Source organism: Leptodactylus fuscus, chromosome 3 (assembly GCF_031893055.1).
Source record: "Leptodactylus fuscus isolate aLepFus1 chromosome 3, aLepFus1.hap2, whole genome shotgun sequence".
Classification (NCBI taxonomy): Eukaryota; Metazoa; Chordata; class Amphibia; order Anura; family Leptodactylidae; genus Leptodactylus; species Leptodactylus fuscus.
This window is the reverse complement of record NC_134267.1, coordinates 226,198,404-226,212,513: the sequence shown is the minus strand read 5'-3', so window position 1 is coordinate 226,212,513 and position 14,110 is coordinate 226,198,404. Positions and strand designations below refer to the sequence as shown.

The following is a 14,110-nucleotide window of genomic DNA, read 5'->3' as shown; positions in this document are numbered from 1 at the left end:
CATGTACAGTTGGCGTTTTCGGTTGAAGAAATGGAGAAGAGGCGGTCTCGAGAACAAGATGGAGGGTGTCGCTCGAGAGTGTTCAGGCAAGTTCTCTCACAGCATTGGGGACACCCCCAGTGCTGTTTGAGCGCTGGGGCCCGCCTCCAGTGCTGCGAGAGAACTCATTTGCATACCGACAAAAATTGGGATTTCAAGCGAATGGCGGCGCGGAGAAGACAACGAAAGGTAGGAGAAGAATAGCCTCTCTTAAGACTATTCCGATGTGTTACTGAGAAAAAAAGGCGTTTGAATGATAGGATCCCTTTATGCACTCTATGGTATCAGTACAAGATGTAATGTCATAAAATATATATATATATATATATATATATATATATATATATATATATATATATATATATCCCACTCAGTGTAGGATAAAGTAAAGGAGTATTTTGGAGGTTTTGGATTGTGTGTCGTCTTTGTGAGTCTTCCAAGGAGCCATAACCTTAAGATTGTTCTACGTTCACAAATGACTATGTACTACTAATGCAGACTGATAATGGAAGCGCCTCCTCGTGCCTATATTTTCAATGTGATTCTCTTTTGCAGAAACTACTACAGACATGGCCATCCCGGATCCCATCACAATCGTTCTGTTCATCATTCTCATGTTATTGCTCAGTTCCTTCTATGAAAAGAAAGAGCACACAAGTCCCAAATTCCCACCAGGCCCATGGTCATTGCCCCTTCTTGGAAACATATTCAGTATAAATATGAAGAAGCCGTATAAGTCTTTTCAAAAGGTGATGGAAAAAAAATTCAAAAATAGACAAAAAATTCTGTTCCCTTTTTGTTTTTACCTGGACGTTATTTCTTACAGTTTGCTGAGACATACGGTTCAGTGTTCAGCCTACGGATAGGGCCACAGAAGATGGTGGTCCTGAGTGGATATGACACAGTTAAAGATGCTCTTATCAACTATGCCGAGGAGTTTTCTGGAAGACCCTGCTTGCCGGCTTATGAAGACTTAAGAAAAGGACACGGTAAGCAAACTTAAGAATTTTATGAAGCCAACAAAAAGAATAAGGACAATTATATTTATATGGGGACAACATATTCATGCACTTTACAAACTGCATTGGCATTGCAGAATAATAAGTCTATATCACAATGGGACTGAGAGCTTACAATCTATGAGGTAGAGGGGGTGACACAAGAGGTAGCAGGGGCGGCATTACTTATGCAGAGGTCAGACACTTTTGTAATAGAGGTGACTGTCATTGCATAAACATAAGACTTTATGAGCCGTTGACAGTCGTGTCCTTTAACAAGTGGATGGAGCTTGGACCTATGAAGTTACATCATATCCTGTAATGCAGGAGTGTGAAAAGTGGAGGGTTCGTTTTAGGGATTCTACCTGCAGAAGGGTTTAGATTAGGAATTGTGATAGGTCTGTCTGATAAGATGCGTCTTTAGTTTGCGCTTGAAGCTGTAGAAATTGGGAGTTAATCTGATTGTCCGGGGTAGAGCATTCCAGAGAAGTGGTGCAGCTCGGGAGAAGTCTTGTATACGAGCGTGGGAGGTTCTGATAATAGAGGATGTAAGTGTTAGGTCATTGAGTGAGCGGGGAGCACGGGTTGGGCGGTAGACAGAGATGAGGGAGGAAATGTATGGAGGTGCGGCATTATGGAGAGCCTTGTGGATGAGGGGGATAACTTTATATTTTATTCTATAATGAATAGGCAGCCAATGTAGTGACTGGCACAGACCAGAGGCATCGCTGTAGCGTCTAGCCTGATAGATGAGCCTGGCCGCTGCATTCAGAATAGATTGTAGAGGGGAGAGTTTAGTGAGGGGAAGACCGATTAGTAAGGAGTTACAGTAGTCAAGGCGAGAATGAATCAGAGAGACAATAAGAGTTTAGTCTGTTTCCACATTATTTTCTGATTATTGACAGGTCCTACTAGAGATAGTGGAATATTCTGAGATTTCTACCTTGTACATTTTCTGTATACCAAAGGTTCACTTTTATTTAACAACCATGCAGGTATAATTCTTGCTAATGGTGAAAACTGGAAAGTGATGAGGCGTTTCGCTATGTCAACTCTCCGGGATTTCGGAATGGGGAAGAAGACAATTGAAGATAAGATTATTGAAGAATGTGATTACTTGACTAAACACATGTGCTCCTTCAAAGGTAAATACTACACTTTATAGGTATAGAAAAGATATTCAGAAGGTTAAAGATCACATTAAAAAAATTGATAAAAATCTATGGTTTGTTGATTCAACAGGGGTTCAAGGAGAGGGTTTTTTTTACATTCATATTATACTAGGTTCACACTAGTGTTCAGCTTTTTATTCTTCGAGCCCATTTCAAAAGATGTTACCCGCAGAAACCCGTGGACCCCATAGACTTTTCTCTCCGCTTTTTTCAAGCGGAATGGGGGACAGAAACTCCCAATGGAGACCAAGCGCTAATGTGCACATAACCTTAGAGGAACAATCTTGTGATTTACTTTGACTTAATATATTGTCTGAAAGTTGTCTCCTTATATATTGTAATAATTACCGTATATACTCAAGTATAAGCCGACCCGAATATAAGCCAACCCCCATAATTTTACCACAAAAAACTGGGAAAACTTATTGACTCAAGTAAAAGCCGAGGGTGGGGGGGATGCAGCATCATCCTCACAGCCTCAGATCATGTAAGGTCCATGTTGGTGTTATCTTTTCAGTGTTTTGCAGAAGTACATGGGTGCTGGTACTAGACATGGGTGCTGGTACTGGACATGGATGCAGGTACTAGACATGGGTGCAGGTACTAGACATGGGTGCAGGTACTAGACACGGATTCAGGTACTAGACATGGGTGCTGGTACTAGACATAGGTGCAGGTACTAGACATAGGTGCAGGTACTAGACATGGGTGCTGGTACTAGACATGGGTGCAGGTACTAGACATGGGTGCAGGTACTAGACATGGGTGCTGGTACTAGACATGGATGCAGGTACTAGACATGGGTACAGGTACTAGACATGGGTGCAGGTACTAGACATGGGTGCAGGTACTAGACATGGGTACAGGTACTAGACATGGGTGCAGGTACTAGACATGGGTGCAGGTACTAAACATGGATGCAGGTACTAGACATGGGTGCTGGTACTGGACATGGGTACAGGTACTAGACATGGGTGCAGGTACTAGACATGGATGCAGGTACGAGACATGGGTGCAGGTACTAGACATGGGTGCAGGTACTAGACATGGATGCAGGTACTAGACATGGGTACAGGTACTAGACATGGGTACAGGTACTAGACATGGGTGCAGGTACTAGACATGGGTGCTGGTACTAGACATGGATGCAGATACTAGACATGGGTGCAGGTACTAGACATGGGTGCTGGTACTAGACATGGATGCAGGTACTAGACATGGGTGCTGGTGCTAGACATGGATGCAGGTACTGGACATGGGTGCAGGTACTAGACTTGGGTGTCAGCATCAGTAATAGCATGTTTTGAATTATTGTTAATGACTAGTGTTGAGCGAATAGTATTCGAAACTATTCGTCGAATACCTTGCTCCCATAGGAATGCGTGTAAGCGGCCAAACACCAAGGGGTTAAGCGCAGTGAATATTTGCATTCCTATGGGAGCGAGTTATTCGACGAATACTATTCGCTCAACACTATTAATGACTACCTTGCATAGCTAAAAGAATAATATGCTGAAATCTTGCTTTAACCTAACAAATTGTAATGCAAATTCTAGGAGAAGCGTTCCAGGACAACGAGTTGCTGAATGCCGCTGTAGCTAATATTATCGTGTCCATTGTTCTTGGCCATCGGTTTGATTATCAGGATCCAGCGCTACTGAGGTTACTAAAGTTATCTGATGATAACCTCCGTGTTGCAGGCAGCCCTATGGTCTTGGTAAGTCGGTTAACGTTGGATTCACCCACCTATCACAGTTGATCACTGCGGGTCCAGGCAGATTATTATCTGGAGATCTTTCTAAACAGATTGTCCATAGAAGAACTCAGATGTCCCTTATGTAGATCCTTGGGCTTCTACATCGACTATGTCACATTAATGCAGTCTTATTCTATCATCTTTCATAGCTCTACAATACTTTTCCATCCGTGGTACGTTGGCTTCCTGGAAGTCACAATAGCATTAACAAGAACGCAGAAGAACTCAACAGGTTTGTCACAAAGACCTTCACAAACTACAAGAAAAAGCTGGATGTGAATGATCAGAGGAACCTCATCGAGACCTTCCTGGTGAAACAACAAGAGGTACTGTATGGAAGCATTGCCATTAGGGTTGAGCCGATCTTGACTTTTCAGGATCGATTTTAAAATCCAATTTCCGATCATTTTTCATTCGAACCCGATCTTGATCCCAATTCCGATCCCAATGCAAGTCAATGGGATTTTTTTATTAATCGGAGATCGGATTTTAAAAGCAATCCTATTCACTATGCAGCATGGAATCTAACAATTGAACGCTTTAATTGTTAGAATCCACGCTGTGTAGTGAATCACTAAGTAGCCAGAGGATTTTTTTTTAATCCTCTGGCTACTTAGTCCCCCCTGGTGTCCACTTACCTGCAGAGATGGCTGCTCCGGTGCCCGGTGTTGTTCTTCGCCTCGCTGCCCCCTGCCTCCCAGATTAGGAGAGTGTGGGCGAGTTAGGAGAGTGTGGGCGGGAACTGGGAGGGGAGACGTCTCCCCACCCTGTACCCGCCCACACTCTCCTAAGCCACAAGCCCCGCCTTCCTAGCTCTTTAAACACTAACCTGGGAGGCGGCGGCAGCGAGACGAGAAGAGCAGCGTGATGCGGCAGCGAGGCGAAGAAAAAGAACACCGGGCACTGGAGCAGCCATCTCTGGAGGTAAATAGCTGCTAGAGATGTTAGTTTAGTCTCCCATTAGAATGAATGGAGGCAGCCGGCGCACAAGGCTGCCTTAAGGCTGTGTGCCGGCTGCTTCCATTCATTCCTATGGAACCGCAGCGGAGCCTTCACACTGAGCATACACTCCACTCAGAATGAGCGAAGCGTATACTCAGTGTGAAGGCTAAGAAAAGCATTGTGGGAAATAGTACCGATCTCGATCCCACTAGGTGAAGTGTGATGTGTAATGCAGTTGTGACATTGCTGCTTTATTATTTTAAAGGATCACTTTTATATCTAAATCTCTGTCCCAGAGATTGGAGTGACAGTGGGAGTAGTTGGCACATTGGGTTATATACAGTAGTTGCCCAGGCAAGCATACAATGTATAATGTGTACCCACCAGATTAAAGGGGGTATCCAGTTTCTAATATTGATAGCCTATCCTTAGGACAGACCATCAATATTAAATCTGCAAGGTTCCCGGATATCGGCTGGACCCTCCAAATACACACTGTCCTAAATAAAAACTCCTTACATACAGACCTACAGGTAAGACCCATAAATAGAGACCATTCTAAATAACCACCCTCAGACAAAAGCCTCTAAATACAGACTCTGAGGCTACTACACACAGATTTCAACCTTATATACCTGTGTCTAGAGAATGCACAGTAAAATGGTGCAAACATGGGAAGGGGCCCAGTGCAGCTTCTATAGCGACCCTGATCGTAATATTGCTTGTATTGCCTTATGCGCCAGCCTGCAAATGTTGGGAAGGAGACATAAAGATGACAAATGGATAGTGAGCCTTTACGTACTATACGGACAGAAACAGACTTGACAGGCTGATCAGAAGGGCCAGCTCTGTCCTGGGGAGCCCCCTGGACCCAGTACAGTTGGTGGGTGACAGAAGGAAACTGTCTGTGGTGACCTCCATGCGGGAGAACAAATCCCACCCCATGTATGGGACCTTGATGGCACTTGGCAGCACTGTAAGTGACCGTCTGCTTCACCCTAAGTGTGAGAAGGAGCTATCGCAGGTCCTTCCTTCCAACCGCGACCAGGCTGTATAATCTACATCAGACCAAGCGAAGATCACACTGCACAGAGAACTAAATGTTCCTGAAGTCTTCCTTCTTTCTTCTTCTGTTCCTTAGCTGCCATGGACTCCTAGTATATCTTCTCTTCTCAGCTTATGTGTGTCTACGTCTGTAATATATTACTGTGTATTATCCTGTATCTGTATTACTATGCTGCTGTAACATGCTGAAATTTACCCACTGTGAAACTATTATGATTATCTTATCTTATCATATCTTATACACTTACACTGCCCAATATGCCTGTCTCCTTGCTGTGGACCAAATAGAAGGGCATTAAAGGTTGCTTATGGTCGATATTAGCCTAACTAGTCTTGTACTTCTCATCTTGTAGGAGAAGCCTAGCCCTGACTTGTACTTCAACAACAAGAACCTGACGCTACTTGTGACGGACTTATTTAGTGCTGGGATGGAGACCACCACCACTACTCTGAGATGGGGCCTCCTGCTAATGATGAAATACCCAGAGATCCAAAGTAAGTTTTCATAGTATCCGCCAGTATGCGCCATTGTTAGATTGTTCTTCATCTTATAATAGGCATATATTATGGAACGGCTATATTCGCTTCAGCTCCTAGAGACAATACAAGGATCCCTCCAAGCCACTGATTGGAAGGAACTATCTAAAAGGCTAAATTTGAGCATTAGGACAAAAAAAATTGGGGTTCCCCCTGAAAGCAAAAACAGCTCCCAGTGTTGCTGACTACAGCGTTGGTGTCTCCATCTTGCAAGGAGTATAAAAATGGCGGAAGCCTGGTGGAAACCCAGCGGACCCCATTATCGTCTATAGTTTCCACGTGTAACCACTTTTTAAGTGGACAGGGTCACCATCTTTCGGGTCCCCATGTGGACCTTAAGGACGGAAACCCGAACACTAGTGTTACATGAAGGCCCATTCATTTCAATGTCTGATCTGTAACACAATAGTCCTGCCGTGGCCGCTGATGGGAAAATGGAGCGCAAGACAAAACATACAGTCCTATGAAAAAGTTTGGGCACCCCTATTAATCTTAATCATTTTTAGTTCTAAATATTTTGGTGTTTATAACAGCCATTTCAGTTTGATATATCTAATAACTGATGGACACAGTAATATTTCAGGATTGAAATGAGCTTTATTGTACTAACAGAAAATGCGCAATATGCATTAAACCAAAATTTGACTGGTGCAAAAGTATGGGCACCTCAACAGAAAAGTGACATTAATATTTAGTAGATCCTCCTTTTGCAAAGATAACAGCCTCTAGTCGCTTCCTGTAGCTTTTAATCAGTTCCTGGATCCTGGATGAAGGTATTTTGGACAAACAATTCAAGTTCAGTTAAGTTAGATGGTCGCCGAGCATGGACAGCCCGCTTCAAATCATCCCACAGATGTTCAATGATATTCAGGTCTGGGGACTGGGATGGCCATTCCAGAACATTGTAATTGTTCCTCTGCATGAATGCCTGAGGATTTGGAGCGGTGTTTTGGATCATTGTCTTGCTGAAATATCCATCCCCGGCGTAACTTCAACTTCGTCACTGATTCTTGAACATTATTCTCAAGAATCTGCTGATACTGAGTGGAATCCATGCGACCCTCAACTTTAACAAGATTCCCGATGCCGGCATTGGCCACACAGCCCCAAAGCATGATGGAACCTCCACCAAATTTTACAGTGGGTAGCAAGTGTTTTTCTTGGAATGCTGTTTCTTTTTGGACGCCATGCATAACGCCTTTTTTTTATAACCAAACAACTAAATTTTTGTTTCCAAAATGAAGCTGCCTTGTCCAAATGTGCTTTTTCATACCTCAGGCAACTCTATTTGTGGCGTACGTGCAGAAACGGCTTCTTTCTCATCACTCTCCCATACAGCTTCTATTTGTGCAAAGTGCGCTGTATAGTTGACCGATGCACAGTGACACCATCTGCAGCAAGATGATGCTGCAGCTCTTTGGAGGTGGTCTGTGGATTGTCCTTGACTGTTCTCACCATTCTTCTTCTCTGCCTTTCTGATATTTTTCTTGGCCTGCCACTTCTGGGCTTAACAAGAACTGTCCCTGTGGTCTTCCATTTCCTTACTATGTTCCTCACAGTGGAAACTGACAGGTTAAATCTCTGAGACAACTTTTTGTATCCTTCCCCTGAACAACTATGTTGAACAATCTTTGTTTTCAGATCATTTGAGAGTTGTTTTGAGTAGCCCATGATGCCACTCTTCAGAGGAGATTCAAATAGGAGATCAACTTGCAATTGGCCACCTTAAATACCTTTTCTTATGATTGGATACATCTGGCTATGAAGTTCAAAGCTCACTGAGGTTACAAAACCAATTTTGTGCTTCAGTAAGTCAGTAAAAAGTAGTTAGGGGAATTCAAATCAATAAAATGATAAGGGTGCCCATACTTTTGCACCAGTCAAATTTTGGTTTAATGCATATTGCACATTTTCTGTTAGTACAATAAACCTCATTTCAATCCTGAAATATTACTGTGTCCATCAGTTATTAGATATATCAAACTGAAATGGCTGTTGCAAACACCAAAATATTTAGAACAAAAAATGATTAAGATTAATAGGGGTGCCCAAACTTTTTCATAGGACTGTATAGTTGAAGAAAAGATAGACTACATGAGACAACCCCTTTAAGGAAGTCTGTATACACAGTATAAGCTCGGGTGTCAGTAATGTAAGGGATTAGTGGCCATTGTGAGATCTGAAATATTTTATAGAGATTTTGGCATGGAGACAAAAAAAAGACAAATAACTATCATAAATTTCTTTATTCACTTTTTCCTTTCATGGCAGAAAACGTTCACAATGAAATTGACAGAGTCATCGGGACGGCTGTTCCCCTTTCGATACATCGTAAGGAAATGCCCTATACTGACGCCGTCATCCACGAAATCCAAAGGTTTGCAAATATTCTCCCGACCAACCTCCCGCACGCTACCACTCAAGATGTCTTCTTTAGAGGCTACTTCCTTCCTAAAGTAAGTGCTACAGATACAAGTACCTTTTTGGGGGTTTTGCCTCTTGTTTCAATTGGGTGTCCTCTTGGGGTGTACACAAAGGAAAGAAGAGGCCTATTGCAAAAAATAAAGTAGGCCCGATATTTGTAGAAATAGTAATTTGGTTAGTGCATGTAAGAGTAAACAGAATTTCACTTCATTGGTATATGCTGATCAATGTATAATAGATACCAGATGTCCCAGGTTCTGTTACATTCTTATAAAGGGGTCAGCACTAAGTTCGGTTAATGTATGCATGCATCATATATTCTTGGCGGTTCTGATTGGAGGAGATGCCCTAAAGACACCATTCTCATTGGAAGATGTATGTAAGGGCAAGCCCAAAAATTGTTGCTATATACTCGAGTATAAGCCGAATTTTTCAGCACAGTTTTTGTGCTGGAAAAGTCCCCCTTGGCTTATACTCGAGTCAGCAAAAAAAAATTATTTATTTATTTTAGGGGGGAGGTCTATGACCAGCAGCAATATCATTGTATAGAATCGCCCATAAAAAAGTTCTAAATCCCTCCTTTCCCTAAAATAGACCCAAAAGTAGAAAATGACTGTGAAACACAAACACATTAGGTATCCCTGTGTCTGACAGTGCCCGGTCTACTGTATATAGGGGATCTGCAGTGCTCCTGTTCTGTCAGGAAGGGGTTAATAGGAGCACTGCAGATCCCCTATACTCAGCCAGGCTGAATTCCAAGTGGAGGAAAAAATACTCAGTCCTCAAGCTCAGGGAAGGGTCAGACAGACAACCAAAACACCCCTTCCCCTTCCCCAGTATCTACTGCACCCAAAAACTCCGACCATTTTAATTTTAGAAATTTTCCAGTAGCTGCTGCATTCCCCCCCCCCCCCCTCCCCTCGGCTTATACTCGAGTGAATAAGTTTTCCCAGTTTTTTTTTTTTGGTAAAATTAGGGGCCTCGGCTTATATTCGGGTCGGCTTATACTCGAGTATATACGGTAATTAAAAATATTGCTGGGAGGCCAGAGAGAAGACTTCACACATGCCACAGTCTTGTTTACTGTCTTTCTGGCCAGAATGATCAATTCCCCCCCACGAAGGGTACTTAACCCATTAACTGCCACGATCCCCAATTGGGGATCGGGTACTTTAACCCACCTATAAATGCCATCTGCCATTGAGGAATAGAAACAAGACATTCATCTGCTCCAGAACGATGTTGCCCGTGATAGGAAACCTAAACTCATCACATGCATGCATTGCCCGGCGCACAAGAGGTCATTTTCAGTATGCGGTTCCCATAGTATTGAAAAAAAATGGCAGTTAATGGGTTAAAAAGAACCTGTCCGGTCGATTTGGGACACTAAACAACCTACAGGTCCTTAATAGACCAGGGGTTTAGTGCCCCATAGATTGTAAGCCCTCACGGGCAGGGCCCTCTACCCCACTGTGCCAGTCGGTCACTGTTAGTATTATATCTACCTGTATATTCTGTATATTGTATGTAACCCCCAAATGTAAAGCACCATGGAATTAATGGTGCTATATAAATAAATAAATAAATAAATAAATAATAATAATAATAATAATAATAATAATAATAATAAATCCATCCTTGGCATATTCCACTTAAATTGGTGTTAAGTGGAATACGCCAGCACCACAAGTAGTGTAGTCCGAGCAAGTCACTGATTTTCAGGGTGAGTTCTGGCTCTCTCTGTCTCCAGAAGTTGAAGACCAATGGCCTGGGCAGTAAAATTGTGCGACTTTCACTTAGGTTTGCGCTGGTGGTTTGGTTTTGCGGTGACTGTAACTTCTGAACCATCGTCAGAATGAAGAAAACCGATTATGGCGACCTTCTACACTCGAAAATGATTGTTTCTTTTGATCCCATCACCCCAGCTATGTCCATATTGCACTACCTGTTCTTGAGTGGTCAAAATTGCTGACAGATACTGTGATGGGACACACCCTTTAGCTGCTGAATTAAGCGAGTCCAGAGGGGCAGGGGCCCCATCAAGTTGGAGGCATTGTGGAATCCATAAAACAACAACCCAACCTCAAGTTCTCTGAATAACTGGCTTTCACTGGTTTCCAAAAAATAATTTTCTAATGTTTTTTCTTTTCAGGGAACATACGTTATTCCACTATTGGCATCAGTCCTACGGGATAAGAATTACTTTGAGAAACCAGAAGAGTTTTACCCCCAACATTTTTTGGATTCCAAAGGAAATTTCCTAAAGAACGAGGCCTTCATACCATTTTCACTTGGTAAGTTAATGGAATCAGAAAGCAAAATAGAAGAATTCCAACATCATCTTCTGATATGTCATGAAGGTCCATGAATAGACTTTAGTAATTCAGTTCATGGGTTGCAGAGAGGGTTAAGGGAATTAAAAAAAAGTATATTAAAGATATTTTCTGGGAAATTACATAGATAGCTTATCTTTAGGATAGGCCATAAATACTTGAACTCATGTCCACTCTGCTGATCAATAAGAGTTTGGCGATTTGGGCCCCCATCTGTACTTTTCAGGTCCACAGTCTCCAACCAAATTTGCATGCCCTAAAGTATGTGTAGTTGTACGCATGCCAACTAGGGATGAGCGAATACCATTCGACTGAGTAGATATTCGAGCGAATATTAAGGTATTGGACATATTCGATTCCAATAGAATACCACGCGGTAAACGCAGTAAAAATTTGCATCCCCTCCCACCTTCCCTGGCGCTATTTTTGCACCAATAACTGTGCAGGGAAGGTGGGACAGGAAGCAGGAAAACATAGGCATCGAAAAAAAAGAGGTAAAAGTCATTGGCTGGCTAAATCAGGTGACCTCGGATTTATAAGAATAGTGGCAGCCATATTCGTGTCAGGTGCGTTTTGGTGAGATAGGGAGAGACATTGTGCTGAGGGTGAGAAAGAGATTGTAGCTTCTGATAGGCAGGAAAACATTTGTAAACAACAGCTCTTTTCAGAGCTACACTGCAGGAACAGTGTACACATACAGTGAACCTGCCAATGATGCGTCAGGGTAGCATCAAGGGACGGGGGCGGGCACGTGGACGAGGAAATCCAACTGGGCATCCAGTCCACAGTCCAGGTACTGGAGAGGGGCTGCCAGCAGTGCCCCTTGTCAGTAGCACAAGGGGGCGAGGACGTGGACGTGGAAATCCAGCTGGGTATCCAGTCCACAGTCCAGGTACTGGAGACGAGGATGAGGAAATCCAGCTGGGGATCCAGTCCACAGTCCAGGTACTGGAGAGGGGCTGCCAGCAGTGCCCTTCGTCGGTAGCACAAGGCGACAAGGACGAGGAAATCCAGCTGGGGATCCAGGCCACAGTAGCTAGACTCCAATTATATACTGGAGAGGGGCTGCCAGCAGTGCCCCTTGTCAGTAGCACAAGGGGGCGAGGACGTGGACGTGGAAATCCAGCTGGGTATCCAGTCCACAGTCCAGGTACTGGAGAGGGGCTGCCAGCAGTGCCCTTCGTCGGTAGCACAAGGCGACAAGGACGAGGAAATCCAGCTGGGGATCCAGGCCACAGTAGCTAGACTCCAATTATATACTGGAGAGGGGCAGCCAGCAGTGCCACAACATTAAGTGGGGTGCAGGGTGTAGTACGGACGAGGCCCGAGCACCAGGAACCCATACTAGGCTGGATATTGTGGACCCGCAACCAGGATGTCCTGTCCACAGTACTGACGAGACACAGTTCCATGTGTCTCTGCCAGCACAGAAGTTCCTCGTCCTCCTCCAACACCACCACCTTCACCATAAATAAATAGTTTAAAAAAAAATTCAATGTTTTAGGTCTCACCCCCAAGGGCCTGAAATCTAATTTTTTCATGATGCCATGCTCTCCTCTTCCTCTAAATAACCTCTAAGGCTGGTCATACCATTTAGATTTTTTCTGTCTATGAAATTTGAATACACAAGTGTCAGACATTTCTGGTGATGATCCATCCCCCCCTTTTCCCTGACATCAGGACCCCACCATACCCATTAGATCGAGAGGTCTGGCTGATGTTCATCTAACGACCACCCTCAGAACTCTCGGTAGAGCCTTGAGGTTTCTCCTGCACCTAGTTCTGAAGAACGTACCTTAAAATATTAACCTAGAAGTCTACAAAGCTGGAACTTGTACAATAAATGTCGTTTCTTTCTTTTATTAGGTAAAAGGAGTTGTGCTGGGGAAAGTCTAGCAAAAATGGAGCTCTTCCTCTTCTTCACGACCTTGCTACAAAAGTTCACATTTCAAGCCCCTCCTGGTGAAAAGCTTCAACTTATCCCGGCAGTGGGATTGACAACCCCTCCTGTAAATTACAGAATCTGTGCTATTCCTCGCAACTAACAGAAATTGACATTAAAAAGATGGAAAAATCTGGTTGCCTGTTACTAGCCAAGACCAGATGAAAAGTGGAGGATGTAAAAAATTTGATGCAGGCCAAGGCCAAGTCACCTGCCATATCATACGTTTCTGACCATATATAGTTAATCGTTGGTGGATTTTACCAAAATTGGTAAGAGCTGCATACAACCTACAGTCCTATGAAAAAGTTTGGGCACCCCTATTAATCTTAATCATTTTTAGTTCTAAATATTTTGGTGTTTGCTACAGCCATTTCAGTTTGATATATCTAATAACTGATGGATACAGTAATATTTCAGGATTGAAATGAGGTTTATTGTACTAACAGAAAATGCGCAATATGCATTAAACCAAAATTTGACCGGTGCAAAAATATGGGCACCTCAACAGAAAAGTGACATTAATATTTAGTAGATCCTCCTTTTGCAAAGATAACAGCCTCTAGTCGCTTCCTGTAGCTTTTAATCAGTTCCTGGATCCTGAATGAAGGTATTTTGGACCATTTCTTTCTACAAAACAATTCAAGTTCAGTTAAGTTTGATGGTCGCCGAACATGGACAGCCCGCTCTCAAATGATCTGAACACAAAGATTGTTCAACATAGTTGTTCAGGGGAAGGATACAAAACGTTGTCTCAGAGATTTAACCTGTCAGTTTCCACTGTGAGGAACATAGTAAGGAAATGGAAGACCACAGGGACAGTTCTTGTTAAGCCCAGAAGTGGCAGGCCAAGAAAAATATCAGAAAGGCAGAGAAGAAGAATGGTGAGAACAGTCAAGGAC

The 14,110-nt window shown here is 43.2% G+C and overlaps 1 protein-coding gene across 1 annotated transcript in view; it reads left to right on the top strand.

Moving 5' to 3' along the window:
- Positions 1-13,311, top strand: part of LOC142198267 (cytochrome P450 2K6-like) — a 102,414-nt gene extending 89,103 nt beyond the window's left edge. The window contains exons 6-13 of the mRNA XM_075269222.1: positions 866-1,028; positions 2,033-2,182; positions 3,766-3,926; positions 4,115-4,291; positions 6,326-6,467; positions 8,781-8,965; positions 11,086-11,227; positions 13,133-13,311. Coding sequence (XP_075125323.1) covers positions 866-1,028; positions 2,033-2,182; positions 3,766-3,926; positions 4,115-4,291; positions 6,326-6,467; positions 8,781-8,965; positions 11,086-11,227; positions 13,133-13,311 — 1,299 coding nt within the window. The remainder of the gene's footprint in view (positions 1-865; positions 1,029-2,032; positions 2,183-3,765; positions 3,927-4,114; positions 4,292-6,325; positions 6,468-8,780; positions 8,966-11,085; positions 11,228-13,132) is intronic.
- Positions 13,312-14,110: the final 799 nt, after the last annotated feature.